The following is a 17,277-nucleotide window of genomic DNA, read 5'->3' as shown; positions in this document are numbered from 1 at the left end:
TTTTTTTTGGTCATGTTACCACAAGTTTGCACGCCTGGTCGAAACACAAGTTTGCACGGCTAGTCAAGCTTCCAGAAGTACAGCGAGGCCACTGGTTCGCAGTTACGAGCTGTTTCATCCGGACCAGCGATAAGCGCCGATGCTTTTAATCTTGCCATCTAGGCCACGGTTGATTTGGTTTAGTGCTTTACCGACAACTGCATGTTTTCTTGTGCCAACGGTGTTCATTAGCAAAGTTTCAACAAGAATACTAGAGTACAGGTTTACATTCCGCATCATCGATATGAGAGTAAAGTTTTGTGATGGCTATTCTTGCCAATTTCGATATACACGTACTGTTTTCCAAAGCCAATGACATCTACAGCAATTAAAAAATAACTTAGCATTTCAATTAAAAGAATTTGGTTGGTTAACATGTGTGCGCGGCATGTATGATTAGTAACACCTAATGAGTCTTACAACTTACAAACTTACACCTAATGTGCATGATTATTGATTAGTAACTGTGTGTTACCCTTAGGCTCCGTTCGTTTCCTCTAAAATTTGAGGATAAACTTTTGGATTAAAATGACACGTTTTTTCAAACTGTTATTTCATGCGAAAACTTTCTACTCACTCCGTCCCATAATATAGCAACCTAGGGCATCCAAAATATAGCAACGGAGGGAGTATATGAAAGTTGTTCTAAAATATTAGATTAATCCATTTTTTAAGTTTACAATAATTAAAACTCAATTAATCACACGTTATTACCACCCTGGTTGCTATATTATGGGACGGAGGGAGTATATGAAAGTTATTCTAAAATATCAGATTAATCCATTTTCTAAGTTTGCAATAATTAATACTCAATTAATCACACGTTTTTTACGTGAAACATTTCGTGCTGACGTTGCTCCCGTCTCTTTCCCAGTAATGCCACAAGAACCAGAACCAGAATCAGAATTACCCCCCATCTCCTTTTCATTTCAGGTGATGAAATGAGGAACCACAACAGTAAAAAAATAAAAAAACAGAGAGAGAAGTGGGGTGGGGGGAAAGCACAAGGAAACTTCCCAACCCTCCAACCATTTCATGGCGATGAAATGAGGATCTAACCACACAGAAATCCCAAGCGGAGTTCCTAAACCCCAAGCGGATGATGATGCCTCTCTCATTTGGAGGAGGATGAGAAACCCCAAGGAAGGATCTCATTTAGAATCCAACGCATCCTCTTCTTTTATCTGTTCGTTTGTTGCGCTTGTTATTGGGGGCGAATCTACCATAGCTAATCAACGGTGCGAGTACCCCTATCTGGCTCTCCTGGAGTTGTTTCCTTGCAAGCGCTTGGAGACCAAGAACACTCACTGCCTAGGGCACTTGATTACTACTAACTAGGAGTTCAGTGACATTGTCCAACCTCTGTTTGAAATAAATTAAGCAGAGTATTTGTTCAAGCTCCCATGCATTCCCCAGCTTGTGCTGTGGTGTTGTTGCCAGGACTGTGGGAGCGGTTAGCCAGCACATGAAGCTAACAACAGCCGAAACTACAAGCGCAGCGTTTTTTCCCCTCATGTGTTAAACTATTGAATGTTCTAGTACATCTTTCTTTGGTACTTAATAAATGCATTTTCGATTGATCGTAGGGATACCAATATGTGCTCTCTATTGATATGCAGAGTTGTTGCTTCGTGAATTTTCTTAATGGCTACAGATGACGTTCATTATTTTTAGATAATACAGATGAGATGACATTCCTATCACACAACATCTGTATGCACTTATTTGCAAAGAAACTCTGTCGTTCGTAACATGCCCTTCATGTCAGGCATTGGGTAACAGCTGGTGCTTCTTGAGCTGCTTGCCTTCAGCATTAAGCAGTAGATGGCAAGAGGGAGGTTGCTAATTGGTTTGTTGAGTTGCCGCTGATACTTGAGCCGTCTCAGCTTCCTGCTCAGCTCCATTGGTGTCACTGGACACATCGACGATCATCTTGGAGACACGGAACATGGCCAGGTGGATGTCACCTGCAATGCAATACAATGCAAAAGGGGAACAAGCACAGTCTGAATGTCTGATCACAACGAAGAAGAAGAGATTCTGCGAGTTGTATGGATTATGCAGAGAGTTGTACGGATTAGCAGTAATAAGAAGTAGTACCAAAAATGAGGAGGCTGCCGGGATCGATGGGAGTGGGGAAACCCGGGGTGAGGCGCCTCTCGTTGATGTAGGTGCCATTCGTGCTCTCCAGGTCTGTTACCAACAAGCTCCCCTCTTTCTTCTCCAGCCGTGCGTGCGTCCCAGAAACTGCAATTTTCATGCCATTCCATTTTAGTTCATTTGCAGCAGCTTAGTTAGCTACATATGTCTGTCTGATGAATTGTGGACAGAGCAATCAAGTGAATGAATGAGCTGCTGCGTATACTGCTACTACCTGTTGCGACAGACAGGACGATGTCAGCCTGTTCAGGAACCCGACCCACCGTCACCGCCGCCTCCTGCACACACAACACAATACATTCATTCATCCAAGAAAACACCCGGCTGCAGCTGAGCTAGCACGGTTACATGGCAAGGATATCCAGAGAATTTCTGGGAAGGTAGAAACAAAGGGAGACATACGGATGCTATCTGGAAGCCGCCGGGTCGTGCGACGCGGTACCCGATATGACGCCAATCGCCGTCTCCTGCAATTCAACAATCAGGTGGACAACAATAAACTCACGAATATTGCTGCTGTGTTCTGTTTTGCAATTTTTTCTTCAGACCAGCTTAAAAGTTGGTAAGATGACGATACTATGATTAAGCAGGGAGGCACAAGCATGAGTCAATTCACTAGGGATATCGACATTGCATTACAAGTAAGTATCGAAAGCAGACTAACCTGCAGGCTCGAGAACCCATCTTTCTGAAGTGGCGGAAGAAGACGCGCTGTCAGTGCCACTGGAAGAGCACCTCAGCGACAAAATGGAAATGCTTCTTCTGCTACTCCCGTTGCTGTTTCTGCTGGTTAGCCGATTGATGAACAGCAACTGCGGCTGCAGCAGCTTGAAACCATGGGAGGCGTAGCTGCTGCTGCTGCTGCTGCAAGGAGGAGGAGGAGGCAAGCAGGAGGAAGGCCTCCTGGGGGTTGGGCTAGAGAAGAGCAAGGAAGGAGTAGCCACTGCTGCTTCCATTTGTGTCTGTGATTTGTGCTCACTGCTCAGCAGTGGCAGGGGAATGCAGTGCCTTGCTTTTTTATTCGCTTCTTGATTTCTTTGTGGATCAATGGAGATAGAATTCAGGTTGTTTGTCCTGTGTTCAATGCTATCTCTGGACTCATGGCCAATCAGTTGCTCTTCACCTTCATCTGTTGGTGGTCGAGGTTCACTGCTTGGTCATTGTCGGATTCTCCTGTTGCCCTATGGTCCCACTCTGCTAGTCTGCTTCTGCTGTACTGTACACAAATATTTTTTTCCTCAAACACATTTTTAAGAGTAATTTTAGATGAAACAATAACACTCCTCCAAATTTCACAGAAAAAAAAAAGAGTACTCCAGGATTAACATTGCAGTAATCTTTTAGCAGTGCATAAATAGGAAAAATGCATAATGAATAATTTAGCTTGTTTGAGTCTCAAGAGAAGAAAAAAAAAACACACAATGAATATTGTATCTGGTTGAGTCTCTAGAGAAATTTAGCTCCATTAGTTATTCTCCGAAGAGGGTTTGTTTGGATGACTCACCTGCATTGAGAAAAACTTGAGAATAAAGGTTAGTTAGTCAGTGAGAGAAAGCGAAGGTGTATTCGAACTCTTCAAGCAAAATTTACACCCATTGGCTTGGTATGATGTAATGTAAGCTTCATCCATAGTATCAGTTTATTCTATTAGCGGTTTTACACATTTTTCTTACAATATTTGTTTGTTTCTCTAGACGTGCAATGCAACACAGTTCACAGCATAGAAGCGTTAGTATATTTCCATATTATTATTACTCCAGTAGGAAAATATTCAATACAACCCACATCTGATTAATTAATCATTTAAGCAACATATAAATTTCAAAAACAAAATTAAACATCCTCTAAATTTCAAAAAGAAAAATTAAACATCCTACATCAGGCCAGGTCAGCAAAAAAGCCCAATACGCTTGGGGCCTAATGCTGTCTGGGCTTGGGCCGGCTCACTCAGGTCCACTTCCGGACCCACACGCCAGTCTCTCTCGCGAAAAAAAAAAGGTAATCGTGGTTAGCAACTTGCCCCTTCTTCCACAACGACGAACAACAACATCTCGCCACGCAGAGGAGGGCGAGAGCCTGCACGAGTCCGAAATCCCCAATCCGGGTTCCCTGCTTCTCTTCGCGCCAAGGTAAGATCTCTCTCAGATCTCTGTGCTTGGCGGTGCGGATCGGTTTTTTGTCATCAGTTGTCCTGATTTTTGTTCCGGGGTGTCTAATTTGGGCCCGATCCGATCAGATGGCGGCTGCCTGGGCGGCGGCGGTGGCCGTGATGCTCCTCCTTGCGCAGGTGTCAGCCGCGGCTCCGGTGATGGGGCCTGCCTTCCTCTGGGCGCCCAAGAACTACGGGTAACTTGTTGCCGCGCTTCTCTTTTTCATCGTTTCAAGCCTGAGATCCCTTTTGTTAGAAATGTATGAACGTGTTATTAATGTTAACGATTTTTAGTGAATCCTGTTGCCTCACTTACAAAATATTGCAACTTTGGTATATTAAAATATTACTCATGAGGTGTGCATGCAACTTAGAGGTTTCATGATCGGATAATTAATTTTCTCTGTATCTAAGGTCACACCCTTGACTCTAGCCCTGTGTGCCATAGATGATAGAATCTTTTTGGCCATTCCCAGGAGTGATCCTCGCATTGTCTCATGGGGTCCAGATAAACCATATTCCTTTGAAATTGCATCCTCATCCATCATTCTGTACAAACAATCAATATGGAGGTTTTTAAATCTATAACAACCATAAATCCCATAGCTGGATGATTTCGGAGTTTTCAACTTATACTGATCAGGCAGTTGTTACCTTGCACATTTCCTGCTACTATTTTACATCAGCGTGCCATTTTGCTGCAGAGAGTAAATTTATAATTTCTTTTGTCAAAGTACAATTCATTTGGTGGAGGGTGGAGTAGGGTGGTTGAGAGAAATCTCAGTTTGGAAGTAGAATAGTGGAAGGTTGATGTGAGGAAAGAATGAAACCCATACCCATTTAGTACCCTTTCATTTTTGTTCATGTGATCTGTTATATAAATATCAAAACCTTCTCGTTACAACGAAGAACAGAGATTGTCTTGTTGGTGCCACTTAGGTTTTGTGTTACAGATTTGTTCAGCTTTTCTAACATGCTCACTCCTGTTTCTGTTGATATTAGGAAAGTCAAGTAGGGTATCAGTTAAAACAGGCCTCCATTTTTGCATTTGATTTTGCACAGTGCACACTGGAATATTATGGCTTGCTTCAAAAACAATTATCTGCTTAGATTTTGTTATCTCAGCTAGGGAGCTTTTCTATGTTTTCTCTATGGGGGTTGTAGTAATGCTGCACACTTATGTCTTAAGCGTGCTTTCCTTAGTTGATAGAGGTACATCCGTGCATGTGGCCGTTAGATATGCTGTCTTCTTGCATGGAAACTTGCAATCCAACTGGAATCCTGCTAAAAGTTAGTTATAGAGCTCCATGGCTGGTTCTAAAAAAAGTACGATTTTTTTGGTAGCTTCGATTCTTATTTTATATGGACAATCTTTGGCCTCTAATTGAAAAAGAACTTGAAACCATGAGTTCCATTAAATAAGCTATGGGGAGTTCTTGAGCAATAACAACCCTTTTGCCGGAATGACCGAAGGAGGTCATTCAATGTAATTAAGATCGGAAGAAAAGTTACAAGAAAAGGTTTTACATCGACAGCTAGCTGTCGAGGAAGGATGTGCACCAGAGCACACGCCCCGAACCAAGTGCCAACCGTCCAAACACACGCTACAGAGAGGGGAGCCGAGCACCGAACCAGCCGTCGCTATGCGAGACCGATCGCCACCGGGCCAACAACACCACCACGACGCGAAGACTCTAAAACGATGCCCTCAGGAGGGTCGCGACGCCAAAAGACGCCGTCGTCATCCGTCCCAAAAACGGGACAAGGTTTTCACCTAGAGCTCCTTGCCGAGGGAGGAGAGGTACCTCAACAATGCCCTCAGGAGGGTTACCACGCCTGAAAGCGTAGACACTGTTGGCCCAAAGATTGGGCTAAACTTTCGCTTGGAACCTCCTACTGCCATGGTCCGTTGCCCAATCCGAAACCACCATCTAAACATCGGCGGCACATGGCTTCCGCCACACCCAACCAACGCCCCACCGTTGGCCGGCTTCCAGTCTTGCCAACGACAAGACTGCCACAGCACCTGGATAATGAGAACACTAAAGCAGTGGAGTAATGCAACTTTGTCACTAACTGTTGCCTATGTTGCACCTGGTTTGTACTGTAGATGACAATGTCATGCATACCTCTGATAGTCTGATATGAGGGTCACCCATTTTTGTTGGTGCCTCACAGTTTTAGTTACTTGCTGGCTAGATTGGAATTACCACTTCATATTGAAAATATTTATGGACCTTTCTGTGGTTCTTTTAATCAAATTTGATCTGGGTTTAGTTGTTTAAGTTACATTTTATTTACCTTACTCTCCAGATTCTCTTCTGATGAGGCTAAAGAAATAGTCCATTATCAGACAGTATCCCCGAAGAGCTTAGTGAAATCTGTTCTTGAAGAAGGTGGTTGGTCAAACTTGGTGGTGAGTTGAGTTCCCCCCACGTCCTAGTTGATGCACCTCAATTCACGAACAACTGGCCAACTTCATTGCAGTATCTGTTCTTATTGTGCACAAAATTTAAGTCTTAAACAATTCATAACATTGTGATTTTATTTTTAGTGTTCAAGGGAGGATCATGCAAAGAGTGTTGATGTTGCAGTTCTTTTTCTTGGCTCGAAGGTACTTATTGACTCCCATTCATTCCGTACTGTTTGTGAACTAGTGTTTAGGTCTTCACTGGTTGCAATGTGTGCATAATTATCAATTCACTCCACATTGATAAAAGAACTGGAGTGCATTTCTTCTTAGTGTTTCTGGTAGATGGTAATGTTCAATACTAAGAGGTTGTAACATTGCCAAATTCTCATGTTTGAATCTGTATGTCAAATTATTGCTAGACCAAGTAATTCATGTTATGATGTTGTTTCAATTTTTCAATGCGTCAGTTGAAACTGACTGATAACTTATTGTTCCTGTAGCTACAATCGTCAGACATTTCTAAAGATAAGCAAGCTGATTCTACTTTAGTAGACACGCTGAAGGTATTCATAATTGCTCTTCTTTTGCCCTTCCCCCATATTTGTATCTCCCCTTTTTCAGATAATGGATTAAACCGACCTCGACATCCATAACGGATGTACGCATCCACATATTTGTATCTCCCCTAGTTGTTATATAACTGAAAGCTTAAAGATTTCTAAATGCTTATAACATATATGTTCTTTACTAGAACTCCTTTGCAAGCTCCGAGTTTTCCATGGCATTCCCCTACATTGCCATGTCAGATGATGACAAATTGGAGAAGTCATTGCTATCTGGGTTTGCTGAGAATTGCAACAATGGTTTCGGAGATAATCATATCACCTACACAGACACCTGTTCTGTAAGTGAAGATCTGAACAAACATCACAACATGGATTCCATTCATGTAAGTTTTTATAGTTCTTTTGGTACTTCTTCCAATTCCTCTTTTCCATTTATTGACCACATGTACATTCCAGGGATTGGTGGCATCACAAACTAAAAAGAACCCGAGTGGACAGACTGATCTGATTGTCTTCTGTGATGGTGGTTTCAAGGATAACACAAAATCAGAAGGTTAGGTCAAAAGATGCTAGGTTGGTGTTTTCACCTCAAATATACAACTGTACCCTAATGTTTTGCTGTTGTTTCTGTAGGGGAGTTGCTTTCTGAGCTGGTTACTCTGCTGAAGAAGTCTGGAGCTAAATATACGATTCTTTATGCTTCTCAGCCCTTTGGTTTGCTAGAGAACCCTTCAAACCTACCATTAGGCAGGTACCTCGCAGAGAAGACCAATACTACTAAACCTGGCCGTGGAAAATGTGACGGGGAGTGCTTAGTAAAATCAACTCTGCTGGAAGGAAGCTTTGTTGTAAGTTGTCTCATGGACTCCTATGTTTTTGTTTACCTTTCTTTCTGTCAACGTGAACTTAAGCCCGTACATATCAAACAAAAACGGTAATCAGTTTAGTAGTAGTTCAATGTTGTCGTTGGCTTGACTGCAAACTGCGAATTACATCTTTGCTACTTCACCTGTAAAATGTTTATCTCTATCAATATCTGTTATCCAAGAGTTATTTTCTCACAGTTATGTATTATATGCAGGGAATAGTGCTGCTGATCATCTTGATATCAGGACTCAAATGTATGATGGGAATTGATACCCCATCAAAGTTCGACGCTCCCCCGGAATCATAAGCCCATTTTAAAGCAGTTCTGAATGGAAACTCAGGGCAAGTGCTAGGGAAAAATTGAATAGCTGATGTAGCAGGAAATGTATTGTGCATATAGTAAGTTCGCTACTTGATGCCTTATGTATTTTAATGAGCCAGCTGCAATTTGCAGTCAATTTTTGGTGGAATATTACATTTCAATACGTACAAGTTCAAGCCTTGGGTTGTACCATATAACACTACCTCCAGTGTTTGCTGTGTGAATAAGCTGGAATTCAGGACTCCGAGTAGCCAATAAGATGTTATACAATTCATCTAATAAAACCTTGTGATTCTTTCATACATATACTGTGAACAAATCCATCATGAATATCTTTTCTCCGGAATTGCATTGCATTTGATTCTCTGTAGGTGAAATACAGTCTTGTACTCTCATTAGTCCTTTTGCCAGCTGAAGATGTTTCGTTATTAATGGTTGTTGCTTATTCTATAGGTTATTACTTGAGAGTTTGTGGTGCTAGCACCCTATCATTTATCATTACTTGTTAATCAATCAATCGCGTAATATTTCAATCATATTTCGCGATGCATTACCAGTCTGATTGTGACAGTGATTAAGGTACTTTGCGCCTGAGTGGTTCTGCCTTTCACTGGTGATGTTACTGTCAGAGAAACCTTATTGCTCAAGTGATTACATGATTCAGATGGGAAGCGATTGCCATGTTTCGACAAAACAAGAAAATTGATGGACTACACGACTATATGCACTCCTTTCCTCTCTCTGGGTCAATTTGTCCTTTATGCTACAGGTCTATCTAATCTATATATCTTTGCTTAGCACTGAAGTATATCTGGAAATTTGTGGCACCTACATAATTAATCATATCCTATGAGTATAGTTTAGGGGAAATGATTATAAAATTGCATGACTATGTTTTCCTTAAATGTTGTCGTCCCGTTAGAGAAGGAAAGGGATTAAGTACTAATACCTCCGTCTTATAAAAAAATTCAAACACTGAAGATGATTTTAAATATAGTGTATGTTCAGATTTTTTTTCTTAGAATTTAAATTTTTATTATGGGACGGAACGAGCGAGTACATCGCCAGATAATTCTATCTGTTTACATAAATTAACGGGAGATAATTAATGGGTGGACAATAACTTCCTAAAGCAGTACCTTTTAACCAAATCATCATCTATGTAATCATGCTAATCATTGAAAAATAAGATGTCAATAATTAAGATGACTGCTATAATGTTTTGTTACGGATCAGATGATAAACATTACGTCATCCGTACACATGGAGCACTAGTGAGATGAAGGCATATATACAATCCAAAAGCAATTCTCCTTTGCGTGCTCTGACGAAACTGTTTCTTGTTGTTGTTTTTCTTGACCAACACCCTCTGCAAATGCTGCCACTTGTTCAGATACGTCGAACTACTAAATTCTAGAAATACTCTCTTCAGGTTGCTAAATACACATGTACGGCAACGAGATCTCCTTGCTACTACTGTCCATTACAATCTATTTACTACTCTTTAATTAGCGGTTGAAACCGATTTTGCTGAAAGTAATTTTGGTCAGACTGCAACGCTTGAGATTTCCAATTGTCGGCAACAACGACAGCATGTTGGCCCATAGATAGGTTGCCACATAAGTGCTTGTTTGCATGGCTCTTGGGGGTCATGCATGGCATGCAATTCTCAGTCTCAGCTGCATGCAAGCGAGAAAGATACTCGAGAGTTGCAACTTTACAATCAATGGACAGGCATATCATCTTTAATTTTAAAACTGAAGGTACTATGTAGCTAGCACTTGGGAGTAAAGAAACTCCATTTTGTGATGTGATGCTGAAAAGATCATGCATCCATCTGAATTTAAGATGAAAAAAATGATGCATAATTTATTATATGCATTGTTCTTTGTTGGATGGTTCCTGAGTCCAAAAACTGCAATATGGCACAGCAGAAACCTTGCTTGCACCTGACTTTTAGGCAGGAAAGATGCCCAGATGCAGGTTGAAACGTACTCATATAGTCATATACTCCCTGCTTACCTAAACGTTTGACACCGTTAACTTTTTTAAACATGTTTAACCGTTCGTCTTATTCAAAAAACTTTTGTGAAATGTGTAAAACTATATGTATATGTAAAAGTATATTTAACAATAAATCAAATGATAGAAAAGAATTAATAATTACTTAAATTTTTTGAATAAGACGAATGGTTAAACATTTAAAAAAAAGTCAACGGCGTCAAACATTCTGAGATGGAGGGAGTATAATTCTAATCTTACTTTCTTTTTGCATTTTACAGTGCAGACAAGCTGGATCCCAAATCCATGGCTGGCCTGAAAACTTATCAGTTACTACTGCATTATTGGTTACATCTCAGCTAGCAGCCGGTAACTGCACCTCAATCTTCAGGTTTATTCATCGAGGCATTATTACTAAGTTATATGAGTTCTATAATTTTTTTAACAAACCGACACAAGAAGATGTCAATTTGAATAAAAGAGAGTTTTGTCACAACCCCAGCTCTAAGGGCAGGGATTTCAATTCCGGTTTGAAATTTCTGAAATTTCAATAATTTCCCTCCCCTCCGGCAAGCAAATATCTTGTCCGAATTTTTTTGAACATTTTCATTTTTATGGATTGGTCAAAATTTATTAAATTTTCAAACAATTTCAGGCAAAAAAAGGGTTCTGAAATTCCCCCAAAAAAAATGGAATTTTGGTTACACCGAAATTTTTCGGTGAAAACCGAAAGTAAAAACCCTGCCTAAGGGTAGGAAATTAAGGTCTGTACACACCATATGATGGGTTCCATATACTCAAGGCACAAAGAATTAATTGGCTCCATGTAAACACATTATGCACAATATTTTTTCTTTACTGAAGAAGGAACAAAATGTCAAAAGCTGAGTAAGCAGCGCTAGTACCTAGGTGTAGAAAATCCGTGTCCGTTTCCTAATTCAGAGCTGCCATATACAGAATGATCCAACAATAATTAAACATGGTCATATATAATTAATTCAGAGCAGCCAGATACAAAAGATTATTCATGTCGTTGCTATCGATCCTGACATTGGTTACTAGCTAGCAGCTGGCTTGTATATATTTCGATTATTCTCTTAGCTAGGTATACATAGATACTACGCCGTTTTCGTGGTTAACTTCTCCAAAGCCAACTAGCTTATTAGTGTATATCACATGACAATAGACATCACCACATGGCCTTGCATGCGCCGTCCAACTTATACAGCGAACTGGCTGCACGTGATTATCTGACAGTCAATTTATTCTGACAGTGCTTAGCTAGCTTGCACCAAGCTGTAGTGCTGTGCTTGCTAGCTGTGCTAACCTCAAGGCCACACTCCTAACTTGTGTAGCAAGCTTACATACAAGACAAGATTAGGAAAAGGAAAAGGGTAATAAACTGATTGTGCTTTCTGCTTTGCACCTGATAAATACTCTCTCACTCTTGTTCATTCCTTTGCACCACTTCTTTTGATTGGCACCAGTCTAAATCCAACCAATGTTGCAATTTACTCCATGAAGAAATAAGTGACATGTACAATGGTACAAAATGCAGCATGTGCACAAAAGCAAAATATATACGATCACAATAAAGAACAAACAGAAGAAGTCTCATCCACAAATGGCACCAAATTAAAGGCTAGAGTATTATATAGCAAGTTCCAAAAATATGTGCCGTAAGAGAACATAAGAGAACATATATCAATCAGCATCACCAGCAAGAAACTCACGAAGCAAAATGTCATGATCTTTGTACAGAAGACCAAAACTAAACAACAAAGCAATCAACAAAATTGCACGAATGTATAGCTATATAGTATATTCCTAATAATTCGATGACCAAACGACCATGCAAAGTATCCAGGCATATGCTCAATTCAGTAGTGCAGTAGCTAGCCGATCGAGCACCAAAAATTCTCAGCACGTAATTAAGCAGCAGCAGCAGCAGCACTAGCTATTACGATGAGTCCCATAGATAAGCACCATCTAACTTGTACTGCGGCATGCCAAGAGGATTTGGGAGACGAATGACATCTCGTAGGGCTTTCACCATTGCTGCCTGGTGCTGCAAGCTGTAGCTGCTTCCAATTCCATGGACTCCTCCTCCAGCTACAGGAGGAGGTGGAGGCATATTATTCCAAGAGGAGACATTGCTGCTGCTGATGCTTTTGTTGATCAAGCTGTAGTAGTTTGGCTGCTGCTGGAAGCTACCAGCACTAGCAGTACTAGTCGTCGTCGTACTTGCACCGTAGTTGGCAGCGACGACGGAATTGGACATGTTGGGCGGCGCCGACAAGATGTTGGCAGCTGATGAGTTGCTGAAGTAGATGCTGGGGTCGATGATGGAGTCGAGCTGGAACAAGTCGTCGTCGTCGTCGCCGGCTTCGACGGAGCTGCCGTTGTTGGGTGTTCCGGCAGAGTACTGATCAACGGCAGGCTGTGGCTGCTGCTGCTGGTTGTTGATGGCTTCGTCTCCCTGCTTCTTGTGGAACACCTTGCACACAACCCATTCTTCCTTGGGATTCAGACGAAGGTTTGGGTGGTGGTTGTGGAGGTTGCCGTGGAGACGGAACTCGTGCATCACCCAGTTGGTCTTGGTGCCCTTGGGAGCTCTCCCCATGTAGAACACAAGCGTCTTCTTCATCCCAACCAGCTGCTTATTATTCTTGTTGTTGCTGCTGCCTCCATAGCTGGTAGGCTGCAGGTTGAAGATCTCCCTGTCCTTGCCGGTGGCCTTCCAGTATCCCTCTTTGGTGGCTCGGTTGGTTCGCATCCCCGTCGGGTATTTCATGTCCTTGTGGCTGAAGAAGTACCATTCTTTCTCCCCCATCTTCGCCTTGCCTTCAATTCAAATTAATTTGTATCAATAATCAGATACATACATGAACAAACAAATTAACATCAAGAACCAAGCAATTGTGCATCTACATCTCTACAGCTATCTAGTCTAGACTCTAGAGAGAAGAAGAGAATTAAGGATGTAAGCATATGAGACTTGAGGCTTACTTGGGAGATCCCATGGCTCGCACTTGTTGAGGTCGACCTCGCCGATTGGCAAGGAGGTGAAGCTAGGGTTGAGGAATTTCTGCAGGAGGTAGCTCAAGATTACCTCCGCATCTGTGGGATGGAATCTGAAGCCTGGAGGCAAGAACAAGCTGCCATCTTGCTCTAATTTCACAAGGGATGTACTAGTCTCCACCATGCTTGCTAGCTAGCTTGAAGCTCACTGCTGATCGAGCAAGCAGAAGCACTAGTAGAGAGGAGAGGAGGAGATAGCTTGGTGGCACAAGCAACAAAGGTGGAGACGACGCGCGATGGATGAGAAATGGAACAGAAATGAAGGGGATAAAGGTATAATGGAAAGCAAGAGAAGGCAGCGAGTTTATTTATAAAGCTTTGAGACCCTTTCCCTGGTTTTGAGGTTGCTAGCAAGGAAGCCCACAAAAATCTTGGTTAGCAAGGAAGACAATTCCTCACTCGGTTTCATTATGATAAAGAAATGGATGTACTATGATTAAGTGCGGCTCTTGCCATATGAAGAATATCATGTCCGTCAAATTAATCGGATTTATACAAGTTGAGCTTAATTACATCCACATCTATCTTATAGTCGAATTATTATTATATTTTTCTTCTATAATCCTCAATCTGTTTTGCCAGCTAGTGCTGATGACAGCGACGGCTAGGAACCGACCTAAAGAGAAACCAACCGTCGTCCGTAAGGCTTCTATGGTACGATAAGGCGCCACTTGACTTCTTTATTTTCATGTATAGTGCTGACAAAGATACAAATCACTGTTCTCATCTGCTAATGGCAATATTTTTTTTCTTTCCTTTTCTCATCCAGCTGGGAAAATTCAGCTAGGCGCTTGTCTATTCTTCTTTGATATTTTTACTGTTGAGTTTGTGCAGGTCATTCCTCAATTTCAAGGAAAAAAAAACTTTACAGGTCTTAGTTTCAGAAGTTTATATGTATGACTGTTTCGGGCTGCAATTGCCGTCATCATGTTGATTATATATTAACTGTACTACTGCTGGTAATTTCTTGGTAATTGGTCATCTTGATCTGTTTTTACAAATTACTAATTACATTTAGCGCCTAGTCAGATCCCACTATATATGTACACGTACTATACAGGTAGCAGTGCATGAGCTGGGCGTGCCAGATGCATGTGTTTTCTAACCTGTTATTGTTCTTGCGACGACGTCGGTGCAGCTAGTTAGCTAGTACGAACTCTGCTTAATATAAGTGTCAACTGCGTATTAAGTGCATTTAGTTAGGCCCAAAGTTAGTTTAACAGTTGAACGAAACATACATGCAGCAGCAACACATATTTGACTGTTGGTCTTAATTGCCAGCAACGTGTGTATATATATTAGGCCATTCTGTACAGTACTCCTATTCATACATGCATATGGTCAAAGAAACAGTCTGCATCGATCATGAAAAATATATAATGACGGCTGTTCATACTTCATACCTTCAGGGTTCAGGCTGCAGGCATATATACAGCTAGCATGCATGGAAGTCTCTACTATCCAAGTTGGATCAGCTCTTAGACCATGCGAGAGCAATTAAGCTACTACTTCCTCCGTTTCATGATGTAAGTCATTCTAGCATTTTCAATATTTGTATTGATGTTAATAAATCTAGATAGATATATATGTCTAAATTCAATAACATCAATATGAATGTGGGAAATACTAGAATGACTTACATTTTGAAACGGAGGGAGTATATAACATGTGCTAATATATATCTGTGCACATGTGTACATATATATGCCTTAATTTCCAGAGCACACAAAATGTGTGGTCCACTTTATCTGTTCGGCCGGGCAGGGGCGCATGCATGCAAGTTGGATTTGGAGGCCGGGCGGATCGAGTTGAAATTAACTTGCTAGCTAGCTAGCTCCATTTGTTGACCGGCGACTCATATAATTAGGTAAACTCATCTGCTACACATGTACGGCTCCTCAAAAGAGTACTCTATATTATATTTTTCCTTTGAAAAAAAATGGTACTACTAATTGGTTCTATGAAAAGGTAGAATTTATATTACATGATACTCAAAATTTATAATCTTTCTTTGCTACACACCTAAGAAGGTCCATTGGATAGCATGGGAGAAGATTACTAGTCCGAAAAGTCATGGAGGATTGGGATTTAGGGATATGAAATGTTTCAACCAAGCCTTACTAGCTCGTCAGGCATGGAGATTGATTGCTACGCCAGAGAGTCTATGTGCAAGGGTTTTGAAAGCCAAATACTTTCCAAATGGATGCTTGCTCGACACTGCCTTCCCGTCAGTCTCGTCGCCGACCTGGAAAGGCATTGAACACGGCTTGGAACTAGTAAAGCAAAGAATAATTTGGAGGGTTGGAAATGGTGATAACATCAAGATCTGGAGACACAAATGGGTGGCACATGATGACCGGCTTATAACTCTGAAAAAGAGGGTGAGGAATAGATTAATGTATGTTAAAGATCTAATGGATGCAGGCTCCAGAAGCTGGAATGAGAATTTGATCCGCAATGTAATGCACAAGGAAGATGCTGACGAGGTTTTAAAGATTAGGCTGTCCAATCAACAACCTGAAAATTTCCCTGCTTGGCATCTGGAAAAAACAGGGTTATTTACTGTGAAGAGTGCTTACATGTTGGCCTGGAACCTATCTAAAAATGCTGTGGAGGAATCTTCAAGCACAGCAACATCAGGGGAAAGGAAACTATGGTTGGCTCTGTGGAAGACAAAGGTACATGCTAAAATCAAGATTTTTGCCTGGAAGTTAGCACTTGACAGGTTACCAACTTGGGTAAACAAGTGCAGGAGAAAAATTGAAAGACAAAGTATCTGCCAAATTTGCGGATCAGCTGAGGAGGATGGTTTTCATGCAACGGTTGAATGCACAAAAGCAAAAGCACTTAGAGAGGCTATCAGAGAGGTTTGGCGATTACCTCCTGAAAACAAGCTTGCTAGAACTGGACAGGATTGGCTACTGTTGCTCTTGGATGGAGCTGATGAAGTTGAGAGAGCGCATACATTATATATGCTTTGGCGTGCATGGCATCTTCGAAATGAGATGGTACATGGTGCTGATTCCAGTCCTATAGCTGTCTCTATCAACTTCTTGGTTAATTATGAAGCATGTCTGTTGCCTGTCCGACAACAAATTGATGACAAGAAGGGCAAGCGACCAATGTTTGAGGAACTGACAGAAAAAGTGCATGCCAGTGCTGTGCAAATTGCATGCATGGGAACCTCCACCGGAAGGTGTGGCTAAGGTAAACATTGATGCTGGATTCAGGAAGGAGATGGGTGATGCTTGTGCTGGAATAATTGTCAGAGATTGCAGGGGCCTGGTTCTTCTTGCAGCTTGTAAGAAGCTTCCAAGATGCAGCTCTGCTACCCAGGCTGAAGCTTTGGCTTGCCTGGAGGGCGTTCGGTTGGCGATTAACTGGATACATATGCCAATAATACTTGAATCTGACAATGCCGATGTCGTTGCTGGACTGAATATAACACAAGCGTCAAGAGCAGAATGGGGAGGTATAATTGCCGAGATAAGAGTGGCAATGCAATGCTTGCTGCAGGTGCAAGTGCACAAAGTGAAGAGAGATTCAAATAGGATAGCTCATATGTTAGCTCAGATGGTTATGACCTCAGGAGTTGAAGCGGAGTGGAGGTAATGCGCTTCGGCTGAAATTCTAGAGCTGTTAAATCAGGAATGTAATCCTATGTTTTGTCATTAATAAA

General features: G+C 41.4%; 3 protein-coding genes across 3 annotated transcripts; 1 reads left to right on the top strand and 2 right to left on the bottom strand.

Annotated features, from left to right (window-relative positions):
* Positions 1-1,608: 1,608 nt before the first annotated feature.
* On the bottom strand, positions 1,609-3,287 carry LOC127754046 (uncharacterized). The gene is made up of 5 exons (XM_052279498.1): positions 2,864-3,287; positions 2,602-2,666; positions 2,414-2,477; positions 2,140-2,286; positions 1,609-2,006 (listed from the first exon to the last, which is right to left on the bottom strand). The coding sequence occupies exons 1-5, from the start codon at positions 3,153-3,155 to the stop codon at positions 1,882-1,884; spliced, it is 693 nt and encodes a 230-aa protein (XP_052135458.1). The 5' UTR covers positions 3,156-3,287; the 3' UTR covers positions 1,609-1,881.
* A 907-nt stretch (positions 3,288-4,194) lies between these two features.
* Positions 4,195-8,818, top strand: LOC127755896 (uncharacterized). The gene is made up of 9 exons (XM_052281506.1): positions 4,195-4,328; positions 4,436-4,545; positions 6,662-6,764; positions 6,903-6,962; positions 7,262-7,324; positions 7,513-7,710; positions 7,784-7,880; positions 7,961-8,175; positions 8,409-8,818. Exons 2-9 carry the CDS (start codon positions 4,436-4,438, stop codon positions 8,499-8,501), a joined length of 939 nt encoding a protein of 312 aa, XP_052137466.1. The 5' UTR covers positions 4,195-4,328; the 3' UTR covers positions 8,502-8,818.
* A 3,268-nt stretch (positions 8,819-12,086) lies between these two features.
* On the bottom strand, positions 12,087-13,879 carry LOC127754973 (NAC domain-containing protein 45). The gene is made up of 2 exons (XM_052280588.1): positions 13,527-13,879; positions 12,087-13,361 (listed from the first exon to the last, which is right to left on the bottom strand). Exons 1-2 carry the CDS (start codon positions 13,720-13,722, stop codon positions 12,478-12,480), a joined length of 1,080 nt encoding a protein of 359 aa, XP_052136548.1. The 5' UTR covers positions 13,723-13,879; the 3' UTR covers positions 12,087-12,477.
* Between the last annotated feature and the right edge of the window lie 3,398 nt (positions 13,880-17,277).

This window comes from Oryza glaberrima, chromosome 11 (genome assembly GCF_000147395.1).
Source record: "Oryza glaberrima chromosome 11, OglaRS2, whole genome shotgun sequence".
Classification (NCBI taxonomy): Eukaryota; Viridiplantae; Streptophyta; class Magnoliopsida; order Poales; family Poaceae; genus Oryza; species Oryza glaberrima.
The sequence above is the reverse complement of the archived record's forward strand: the minus strand, read 5'-3'. Positions and strand labels throughout refer to the sequence as shown.

Bases quoted from the DNA above. Each gene is read 5' to 3' on its own strand.
- LOC127754046 (XM_052279498.1), bottom strand. From the start codon at position 3,155: ATGGAAGCAGCAGTGGCTACTCCTTCCTTGCTCTTCTCTAGCCCAACC. The intron at 2,287-2,413 runs GTAGTAGCAGTA...TGAAAATTGCAG, and splicing joins CGTCCTGTCTGTCGCAACAG to TTTCTGGGACGCACGCACGG. The intron at 2,007-2,139 runs GTACTACTTCTT...ATTGCATTGCAG, and splicing joins CGGCAGCCTCCTCATTTTTG to GTGACATCCACCTGGCCATG.
- LOC127755896 (XM_052281506.1), top strand. From the start codon at position 4,436: ATGGCGGCTGCCTGGGCGGCGGCGGTGGCCGTGATGCTCCTCCTTGCG. The intron at 4,546-6,661 runs GTAACTTGTTGC...CTTACTCTCCAG, and splicing joins TGGGCGCCCAAGAACTACGG to ATTCTCTTCTGATGAGGCTA. The intron at 7,325-7,512 runs GTATTCATAATT...GTTCTTTACTAG, and splicing joins CTTTAGTAGACACGCTGAAG to AACTCCTTTGCAAGCTCCGA.
- LOC127754973 (XM_052280588.1), bottom strand. From the start codon at position 13,722: ATGGTGGAGACTAGTACATCCCTTGTGAAATTAGAGCAAGATGGCAGC. The intron at 13,362-13,526 runs GTAAGCCTCAAG...TTTGAATTGAAG, and splicing joins CGAGCCATGGGATCTCCCAA to GCAAGGCGAAGATGGGGGAG.